The following is an 11,761-nucleotide window of genomic DNA, read 5'->3' as shown; positions in this document are numbered from 1 at the left end:
CTTCGACAGATAATTTCGACTCGCGGTAGAGCGCTTTCTCCTGTTATCTCCAACTACTCTTTACTACCTTAACTCACACCTCAAACAAATTCGAATGAAAAACCTTCTGTAAGTGGGAGAAATCTATGCTGGACAGCCAAGACGCACTGCGCAGGTGTTTCTGTTTCATGGTCATTGCGAATCTTCTGGCGAAACTCCAGTCGGGAATTTCGAACTCAGGACGTTCCGGTCGGTGCCTGCACACTTAAGCAGTCGGCATCGAATAGCTGACAGCGGTGTGCTCAGCTTTCTATTAGATAAACATGATATAGTCCCCACCCGTCATCCTGCAACTACAGAACCGTATCACGTTATCACGTATTGACCGGTTTGACTCCACGAGTGATAACTACTCACTACTTGTCTGGTGAAATTAGGCTTGCTCTGAACCCTCATAGATTGATCGTTGCGTGAGATGTTTCAATTAATATTTCATACTGTCAGTGAGGTCAAACTATGCTGAAAAGCCAACAAGCATCATACAGCCTTTGCCGTATTGTCTGAATAGGTGGACAGTTGGTTACACCAGGAGATACACCAAGAATTTCAAAGCGTTTCCAGTAAAAGTCACCAGATCCATTTCCGTGGAGATGCACTACACCGCAAAAAAACTTCTCCTCTTCCCCTCACCAAAAAACTATCTCAACAAATGATAAACATTTTATTCTCACTTGGAGGTATATTCCCTCATTCGCTTGTCCAGGAGGTAGGTTATTCTAGGCATTCCACTCCTTTCTGCGTTTAACCCGCTTTGAATCAGGATAAACTCTTCGTATTTAGATATTTTGGCTTAGAAAGGAGTAATGATGTCGAAGGTAACTTTGTTTTCTCTAGCAGAAACCTGGTACCTCATCTCTTTCCCATATCCCGAGGACTATTCCGATAGATTCATCGATACGTTATGTGGAGCCGAAACTGCGCTTGTAGTGCGCACATATGGATACAGTCAGAATGAAAGACGAGGTAAGAGATCAATTGCACAAACTTTATTTATCCGGATATTTCGAATCGCATGAATCCATCATTCGGTGCACCAACGTCTCTTGAATTTCAAATGATCCTGCCAGTTTTCTGATTGAAATCGTCTTAGCAGTTTTGTTGGTGCGTCGGGAGGTTTCATAACGGTAATAGTTCATATCTTGGGTGACCGTAATCAGGCAATCACAACAGACCTTGATAGCTATGACCACATCGAGGTGGAAGAATAGATGGTTTGGATAGGCTGAATAGAAAGCCTGGTACATTACGAAGAATTAAGCACAGTTGATAAACTTCAGCCATCCTGTTCAGTGAGGTGTTTGCAGGACATTCGGTGGAATTGCACACCGAAAGTAAATGGTAATGAAGCATCCGTTGGGTCACCATATAAATGTCCTTAGTGTTAACTTCATACAGTGCGAACCGTTGACCGGCTCAGTGAAGTTGTCCTCGCATGCCATCCGCCTGTAGCTTGCGCAAGCCTGTCTGAAAACCCTTTGGTTACATGTATGCGTGCGTGCCTGGCACTGGATAGGCAACCATAGTGGTGGAATCGCTTTCCGGATAACCATGGGGAAGAAAGACCTTCACATCACTTCGCCAGATTGATAATTCTCCGTATAACGCCCGTTAAGGGGATGACCATTAATATCAGAGACAGAAATACAAATGCCTCGTTGCAGTACAACTATAAAGTTCATCTAATTGTTTTTAAAGCCTGAGAGCGAAAAGAAGAGGAAATGATTGGGTGAGGGAGGGGATCTAGTACTGGCCTATCACCAGCATTCTGAGGGACCTGCACCCCAAAGCCCTCAGTCAGACAATCTGAAGGGAGACAAAAAGCCCGAACGCCATCGATCAGCCGCTATTTCATGCAATGTCTCCAGCCAGGCGCAGGGTGGGTCCCGGTGATCCCATCCTGGAAGAAGTACATCAACAATACCCAAACTCTTTCTGCTTTCTTTCATACCCTTCCACCAAGTCGTACGTTGTCCACCTTGCAGTTTGTGCCATTCTGATGGAGGCATGGAGAACGACACTCTCCTAGTAGAACATGACCGAGCCGCTTCAGATGATGGTGATAATGATGATGATGATGATGATGATGATGATGATGATGATGATGATGATTATGATGATGATGATGGAAGTTTTCAAGAATGAAGTACCTGCGGCACAACCAAACACCGGTTTTCTGGTCACTTCGTTACTCATTCGCTTATGCCATCCAAAACCAGCAACACTTCTGTGACATCGGTGGACAAAAACCTGAAGAGGCCTTCACCATTTGTCCGCGCCCGTACAACAACGCGCCCCCTTGAGATCTAGTGAGATACCTTTTTGACGCCACAAGTGACGCAAATTAGCAAGCGCGATTTGAGCCTTTGAGATTCTTGCACTGACTTCACCATCGCTTACGTCGGAGCTAGTGCAAACTACCGGGGTATGTAAAATTTTTACATCATCTCCAGTGATTCTCTTTGAATGATAAGGTATATATTCGGAGACTGCACGTCCTGAAGCATGACTTCGCACACTGAAGTTGCTGGGAGAATCCAGCGTACGAGCACGACCCACTTGTTGTCCTGCTTGCTTCAGTATGCGAACGTCAAAGGTAACTAAGTGGATGCTTCCAGGGTTTCAAAACAGACTTCGAAGTGTTTAGGGTTGTTACTGAACTCAGACATACAGAAGCTGCAGCTGTGTGATGCACGGCGAGAAAAACGATTAGTCCTAGTTCTGGGACTTGCAGATAGAGTATCCGAATTTGGTTGGGACAGGATCGAAGAGGGAAAACTTGAAATTGTAAGAAGGGAGGCATTAGCAGTAGCATGCTTTCGCTTACCCACTCGGCTGTACGCAACAAGTAAGTTTACCAGGTTGGTGACACCTCGTGACGACCGATGTGGCATGAGTCTATTGTCAGACGTAGTTATCATGGTTGTACGTGGGCTGCTTCCGAGGAGTCCACAACTAGACAGGAGGCTGATTAGGGTCCTCGATCAAAGCCTTTGACTCAAAAGCCTGACCACAAGGCAGCCGTGTTTGTATTTAATACAAATGCATTCTTTTTATTGAACAAGTCGTTACACATGTTCTAACCCCCAACCAGGAAACTGTGTCGGGCAGACCTCTAACCAGTGACCAGTCTGGTGTGAGAGACGGGTGTCGCACGGATACCACCTAGTTGGTCACGGAGGCACGCAAACTGTCACTCCAAGGTAAGGTCCAGTCTCTTCTTGATGGCGTGGGGGATGAATAATCTCTTGGTCCGCCTATGACTTATTTGTCTACCAATTGACAGCGTGACGGTACAGCCTTTCAGTTTTATTCGGGGACCGAGTAAACCTTGAATCTAAGCAACTTTAGTAACTAGATTACAGTGAAACGCCCCAGTCGGGTCAACAGGTGGACAAAGATGCAAAATTCAGCCTTCAAATAAGTCAAAATGTTAATCGGAATTATGTGAACTTAATTGCTCAATGCTGGTATAACCCTAATCATCTTCCCTATCGTATGCTCACAGCTGTTACCGGCAGTCCAGACATCCATTATCGGGATAGAAAACTCATTTTGATTGTCCACAGGGAAAACAAATCAGCAAACTGTTCCTTTTACTAGCTTTTCTGGAATGAGAACATACGTAGGATGGGGAATACTGTTCACTCTACTAACAACCGAACCTGGATGGGTACACTCGTACGCGTATGCTAATGGTTGTACTGAGTAAAATCGCTCTGGAATTACTTAGCCGTAATGGTGGAAAATCGCTTGCTTAGTAGCTAAATTTGATGGGGTGCATATTGATCTGCCACCTGACCTTCAAATGCTTGCTGAATTTTGATTGGTTATGCAATATTGTCCAACCGCCAGCTAACAAACAGGCTAATATAGGGCACTGAACGGTACAGGCAGTGGAGTTAAACAGGATGTCGGAGGAGCCCCGTTTTTCTCTCTCTCCTTCAACGGACTCTGTTGAATCATGCGGCAACGCAAAGTTGGCGGACGCTTCGCGTCACATTCTGATGCCTGTGGACGATAGCAAACATAGCGAGCGTGCTTTTCGGTGGTATCTGGATCACATCATGAGACCGGGTGATGGATTATATTTGACGCATGTTGTTGAACCTATGTCTCCAGGTCTTGACTATGCAAAGGCAAGCAAATCACCTGCAATAAAAGAGGAATTCAATCGTCATATTAATGAACTGGTTCAGGGAGGTCGGGTGCTCCGAGCGAAATTCATTGCCGAGTGTGAATCCCGCGATTTACCAGCGAAGTTCACACTTCACGTGGGCTCCAAACCGGCTGAGCACATTGTCCGTGTTGCGCAGGAACATGGATATGATATGATAGTCATGGGAAACCGTGGTGTCGGAACTATTCGACGGACTTTTTTGGGAAGCGTCAGTGACCACATAATACATAACGCAGGCCTGCCTGTTATCATTGTACCCCCTCCAAAAGTTCCAAAGAAGAAATAAATATTCTTTCCATTTGATCTACAGACGCTCGTGAGTCCCACGCTTTATGAGATCGATGGTACTCTCATTTTCACTTAATGCTTAGATGATGACATTCATAATCACCTCCAGACAAGCGTTACTGTGAGAATGTGAAAACCTTTATTACGCAAATGTTTTGTCAGCTTCGATGTTTTATTCCAAATTAAATTTATCAAGTATGTGTCGTGTTGTTGTGGGGAAAGTAAGCAGAAGGGAGTCACCCTTATGATTTCTGTAAAAATACTAACAGGGCTGAGGATAAACTAATTTTGCTAAGCCTGACCTCATATTTCTCTTTCAATGAGAAATTCACCCATAACAGTGACTCTTATGAGGCGCCTCCGCGCCACCGACAAACTCTTGTTATTTTTCAAGATGTTGGGACTGTTTCATTTATTTTGACTTTTTGCAGGACATTTCTTAGGCCTCCGTTCCTCTGATAAGACGTTATTACAAGACACCCAAAATGAAGTTAAACAATTAGTTACACTGCTTAAATATCACCACTGTTTGAAAATGATTACAGTGACGAACATTAATGTTTTCGGGATCTCCCCAATAGGTCATTACATTTCTAATGGATAAAATAGGAGCGAAAAAGGAAATACGCAGCGAAGATTGTTTAGTGAAATGCAGAACGTGGAGAGATGGACAATCGGCTGTCTGCACCCCCATGTCTCACCTAGTTGGATGCTATGAGACAGTCTAGAGGGCCGTTGGGTGACTTGGCCAACTGATTCGTGTCACACGACCAAGGCGTTCGTACGAAACGTTTTTGACAGCACATTGCCGGGTGTCGCTGAAGTGTATCGACTGCTTCGGCTGTAGCCAAGCTACACCGTTGGATAGATACTGGCAGTCTATTTGGTACACGGTAAATGGCGTGAAATGACTCATTTGGAATGACCATGTGCCCTGTGTTAAGCAGGTGGGACGCGATTGTGCTTCTGGCTGAACTGTTGAGTCTAATGGCATGCCGGTAATAGGGGTGCTCACGTATTCTCTTTGAACGTTGCCGTCTCGTGCGCCCAACGTATTCCGCTGAATGACAGCAGGAGAAACCATATTCTGGATAACGACTAGCATCTTGTCTTTGAGGTTTAAGTTGAGCGAAGGGTTGGTTGTAATCCAAGACCACAGATTTCCAGCCGCCCATCGCAACCGTTGTAAAGAAGCCAATCCAATTGAGTTTACCGTATAAGGGCGATCTGGTGGCGAACATATTCAATCGCCGATTGTTTCAATCCCTACAAAGCACTTTTCCGGCTGAAACTGAATTGTTTGCATTGTTGCATCAAATCTGTTTTTTTTTTGCTTTCAGGGAGTTATCTATTCTGATGGACCACATTATTTAAGAGTTCACTCATTAAGGGTGAGATTGCGTGGCTTCTTCGGGGGAAATTCAATTGGGAATAAACCTGGTAGTGAATTCAGACGTAGTCTGTTGTACTAAAAACATTGCCAATATTCCGCAAGTTCTACCTTTAGTTCTTGGCATTCCATTGGCATTTTGGAAGTCCATGAGTGTCATAGGTACGTTTGGATGTCCCAATATCTGGACTGTTACCCGCCTCCATCTTCTCCATGGTCCAAGTCCTCAGCAGGTGCGCGTAATTAACCGAAATTCTATCGTTTTCATCTAGCTCTCAGTCTATTTTTCGCCTGCCTCAGTGAATAACAGTAGGATCCTTAATGGCACTTGACTGGTAGTTTGTCTCCATTACTTTCTAAAGAAAATCAACAGCACCGATGATTCCGAGACGGTATGTGCATAGCCGTGATAAATATCAATCGGTACCTGAATTCTTCTACCATTCTATATTGTTGCCGGGTTTCATGAAAATAAGGTGCATCGTTCGCTTTGCAATACGCGACCAGAAAAAAAGCAAGGACACTTCACAATCAGCTGGGTATTCACGTGAATTTAGGGTCGGGTTCAGACCACAACTAACTGTACTCTGAGACAATAGTTGCTTTCGTATGTCCTGCTGACATGGTGATTCGCAACCATACAAACTGGGTGGGGAGGCGGGAATTTCACCCTAGTTGTAGTGCTCATACAGTGCGCATCGTGATCTTGTAAGCTGAGTGACAGACATATCCGACTGATGAACCAGCCTGCAGACGTGCGTACACTGGCTGTTCCAGACACTCTCAGACAAATCAGTATAATTTTCTGTAAGTTGCCAACCACCTAACCTGTGTGCGCTATTATCCTAAACGGGTACAACATATCCACTCAGTTTGGGCTTTAGAAATAACATTACTCATTAGGTTGCCAATCTATTTGGGTGCTGTCTTGTTGTTGAAAAAAATGGAGAGGCAGTTTTATACAGACGTAGCTGATAACGCTCCGACAACTCGCGATCGCTTTCGTCCTTGAACCTGAACTTGAAACAAAATTTCACGGAATTTGACAAATACTTTCTCGTGATGTTCTTCCGCTGAAAAACATCCGGAATTCAGTCAAGTCTCCTGCGAACACCAAATCGGTATGTGAATGGGGCAGTTTTATACTTTAGGCGTAAACCATGCTATTGCCGACAGCGCCCAGTCTCTACCGATCGTAACTGCCTCATATATTCACTGGGTCTGTTTGTCACACTGAAAAGCACTCGGCTCACTAGGTAAGCGAAATAAGCTGAAGTGGGGTTTTGAGTGAGCGAAACGGTGTCAGGTTTTAGTAAAGGCGTTGTTGGCGATTGCAGGTCACTGACCAGGTTAACTCGGTTTGACTAAGCTTCCAGCTGTTCGTGTACGAATGCAGTTAACACATTCACCCTGTTGGCAATCCAGTCTTATTCCGATCGATGCGATCGATCGTTAGGCGATCGCTGAGCATGAGCTAATGCAAACTAATCCCGTCCTCGCTTGATTTTTTGAGCGGGACAACTTATTGTTGTTCTAATTGTGCGACCAAGTGTCACATGGTTTGAGACTCCGGCCTCCGAAATTCAAGGGATCGTAAGAAAAAACTATTGACAACCTCGTCTAAATTTGCTTGCATGGTGTATGTGTATACCCACAGGCTTCCTGCTCCACACAAAACAATATAAAAGCACCCATACACATCATGGGTTGTCGTATGGGACCAAAGAACTCGTTTTCCTGGCATGAGCTCCACGCAGTAGGATTTTCTAATTCATTTTACACACGTTTTGCTCCCCCTGGAACTGCTGACGAGTAGAGAAGGACGAATAAGGTTAGCTAAGGAGGATAAGGTACGTTGTCTAATCAACGAAGGAGGGGCACCAAAGAGATCCCACTCCTTGAAAGAAACAACTTTTGGCTGGTCCCTTGAAGTTTTTGTGAAATTTTAGAACTCTGGAAAACAACCCCTTTGCTTGGACTCTGACTGAAATTTGGTAGAGATTTTAGTTAAAATCCATTTTAGGGCGAACTGAGAATTATCATTATTATTATCATTACCATTATTATTATTATTATTATTATTAATAGCAAAGCCAGATGAAAACACTGATGGTGCACTGCGGAAAAGCCATATCAATTATTTGGAAAAAGAATTATGATGAAAAGCAGAAAAATAATGCATGCGAAAGGACCTAGTTCTATCCTACAAAAACATCTGAGGAGCCTACACATCAAAAACTCAATCAGACAATCGGGATAGAAACTGGCAGCGGAAAAATTCACGCATCGGTTAGCCACCATATAGTTCAACGTCTCCAGCCAAGTGCAGTGACGAAATCGTGAACCTAAAAGCAAATGGTTGCTACGTTTAGAAAATAACGAACACATCCGGTAAAGTGAACCGGTACTCCAAGAACAGTGAAAAAGTTTCAAAACATTGCATTCATTTGAAGGCTATATATTCGAGGTGAAGTCTCACCTGTGACACTTCTCTCGATCAAAAAACGTTTTACCGACGATCAAGCATCCGAAACTAAGCCACTAACTTCGGATTTCAGGAATAGCCTTACTGGGATGTAATTTCAACGAACTTCCTGAACTCACATTTGCCAGTTAGATGCAGCGCGCATATAGGGGGCAAACTCCGTCCGTAAACCAGGGACAGAACTCCTGTCTTTTAAGATATCCTTCCTTCAGCTTTTGGACACTCTTAACCTTCATAATGAAGTGTGAGATAGTAAACATTCGCGTGGCAGTTCCGCATATTAGCCTATCTACAATGTTCCGGATCCCATTCAAATTCGAAAGCCACAGTGCTGCTTTCGGATTCCTAGATTTTGCTTGCCAAATTAACCACTTTACGGTTAATTTGGTAATCGGGACTTGTTCTGGATTCTGCCGACGCGGAACTTGTGAGCGGTTTGGGAGATACTTCCTCCGGTTTAACCATACAAAATTACTAACCCCAACCGAACTGCTAGTGACTGGTTCTTCACTCGCCTGCGAGCGAGGCACTGTCAACCCGAGTATACCACTTCAGCGAATTAATATCAACACAATCCTTACTAGAATTGGACTGAGTAGAGTACGCATCCGAGTGGACTACCGTGAGAAAGAAACCTAAATGCATCAAGGGATTCACATATAATCATTCTCACCTCCCCATTCGATGTTTGCTGGGGTGATGGATAGACGCTGACAGCGCATGAATACATAGGACTTTCGTGATTTGATTCCTTTTCCTCAGCTGTTGTATGAACACCCCAATCCGTTCGCAGCGGAATATTATGGTTCCCGGTCGGACGAAAGCAACGACTTAGTTTGAGGTGACATACGGTTTGACAGTAGCAACCAAAACACTGGACCACTTGTGGTGAAATGCGAAGTCCACAAGAGGGAAAGTATGGTCAGATAACAGATACGATTTCCAGTCAGGAAAAACTTGTTTATGAATTGCCGGTAGACAACCAGGAATACGAAATTCCTTCTGTAAGCAATCGTTTGGGAGAATAGAGTTTTTAATTCAAACGGTCGTAAAATGTCTGAGATTTTCACTGGTTTACATGGAATGGAAGAAAAAGGATAAGGCAAATTAAAGCTTCTAGATCAGTTTCTAGCTTCATGCTTCCGCAGTGTTGCGTGTGCGTCAATTCAAGCAGAAAGGAGGGCTCAAATAGTCTACGAAATACAGCACGAAAATCTCGTGGGAACACAGAAAATTAATAACCCGATCCAAGAGATTAAGGTAAATGTTCGAACCAGAGACCGAGCAATTTGCGAGCCAGACCGAAAATCCCGAAAAAGTGAAGAAGGTGTCAAAAGGTTGATAGATGCAGTCTTCATCCTGTAAGAGAGCCCGCTTAATGTTAAAAGCCGAGAAGCACTGCACAGTTGTTTGTGTTCCATCCTTATTGAGAATTATAATTTGTGTGCACTTAAATTCACGAAACATCAGTAGGAAGTTTCAAACCCGCAATGTTCCTGTCAATTATCGATCGAGCACTTAACCTGCTTCAGTTACAGGAACTACATCACGCGGTCACATATTGACTGACTTGGCTCCCAGAGTGATGACTACTCAGATGAAACTATTCTTGCTCTGATCCACTTGTAAGTCGATTGATCGAAGCGTGAAAAGATAATTCAGTTGAGATCAATTTAGGTCACTGTGCTGCAACACCGAGAAACGTCTTGCAGCCGTTTCCGTTTCATCCTTTTTGGAAAACGTAAGAAGTGCGCATCTCAGCATATTCATCATTTTCAGCCGGTCGGTATAGGCTATGCTCACCTGCTTGTTGAAATCTTACTTGCTGGTGACGAATTAGAATGTTTTTTGGCGAATATACACTACTACCAACTAATTTGTTTTTTTTTTCGAGAGACTCACCTGGAACCCAGCTGAATCTCTCGTTTGTGATGTTCTCAGGCAACTGAATGTGCTGCACCAGGCCGCCTCATGTTTCAGTCGCTACGAAATTCAGGAGATATCGCGATACATGTAGATCTTTGTAGTGTACTACTCATAAGATTGCTGAAAATCCGTCGACAGCTAACGACCGGTTTCGCCCTTTTTGGGGCGAGTATATTTGCTGATTTCGTGTAATTTGCTTTCAAGTAGAACATAAGGTTGACGGAAATCCGCAGAGTGCGCCTACCTGATGAGCCTAAATAAGGACGAAACCGGTTGTGGGCTGTCGATGGATTTTCAGGAACCCTGATGAGGAGTACATTACAAAGAATGTTTTTCGTTACTTAATGGTCTTTTATCCCATCGAGTCTGAGTCACTGTTTGCTTCAGTTATATCCCGATATATCCATCCGGCGAAGAGAAATATGACAAAATTTTGAAACAGGACCCATAAGTTGTAAAAATTTGTCAGATGCTATGATGAATGCAGTTGTCAAGTGTAAGGGTCAGTATTATCGAATAGTCAGAAACAATCCTTCGCACGATACTTTCAACTATAGAAAGACTTGCAGAATTATCTGTTGAGTGCTCGTCAAAACGCACAGCTTTTGCCAACTTCGTTAGCCACGTAAATATGCCTCCTCTCAACTAAAATACAACCTGAAATACATAGTTAGGAAGCACATGGTTGTGTAGTGCATGAAATGCATGCTTAACAGCACACTGACAGTTGTTTGCTTTCCTCTGGGGCCTGTGCTGAACTAGCGGATGTCAGAGTCTTTCTATTTTTTACGGTGACCGAAACAAGGACAAGTCAGTAGGCAGAACTGTCAAATATTGTTACGGTCGATTTTCTGTCTCGCCCGTCAAAAAAGTATGCTGTTTTGAACCTTTTTCCGTGGAAGTGTACTGGAGTATTTTCTTACTCGGGACTTACTGTTTTGGGGGGTTAAAGGGGAGTCACTCTATAGAACTTTGCGAATCGACAGATTGTCAATTTCTTGGATTTGATTGTTTAACATAGGCTTGTCATAGAGAGACTACTAAAAAAACTCTGAATATCGCTATAGCAACAGTACAGTGTGTGACACGATCAGTAATATATTCTCTATGTACTGTCCACGTGCTGCAGTGAACCTCGCTTTCACAAAGCGGCTGATTAAAATGACCAGTGCGGCTTCCAATGCGTGGAGCGAAAAAGGTCAATATTTGTCGCTGTTGTTTTGCTGCTTGATCTGTGCTTCACGTGCCTGTCACAATCAGACACTGAATTAATCAGCTTGGTGTTGGTCACTCTCGGCTAACCTCATTCCTAGACCAAGAATCAGAAATCTGCTCTTAAGCTTGCTGAAAGTTCGTCATTTTCAGCAACCTTGCCAGTAGTGCGTTACAAATATACATGTATCGCGATATCTCGAATGTCGTAGCGACGAAAACATGAGGCTGCCCGGTGCAACAC

At 43.8% G+C, this 11,761-nt stretch overlaps 1 protein-coding gene across 1 annotated transcript; it reads left to right on the top strand.

The window, feature by feature from the left end:
- Positions 1-3,947: 3,947 nt before the first annotated feature.
- T265_05585 (hypothetical protein) lies at positions 3,948-4,502 on the top strand (the record flags this gene model as incomplete). The annotated part of the gene is made up of 1 exon (XM_009170637.1): positions 3,948-4,502. One exon carries the CDS (start codon positions 3,948-3,950, stop codon positions 4,500-4,502), a length of 555 nt encoding a protein of 184 aa, XP_009168901.1.
- Positions 4,503-11,761: the final 7,259 nt, after the last annotated feature.

This window comes from Opisthorchis viverrini (genome assembly GCF_000715545.1).
Source record: "Opisthorchis viverrini unplaced genomic scaffold opera_v5_107, whole genome shotgun sequence".
In the NCBI taxonomy this organism is placed as follows: Eukaryota; Metazoa; Platyhelminthes; class Trematoda; order Opisthorchiida; family Opisthorchiidae; genus Opisthorchis; species Opisthorchis viverrini.
The sequence above is the reverse complement of the archived record's forward strand: the minus strand, read 5'-3'. Positions and strand labels throughout refer to the sequence as shown.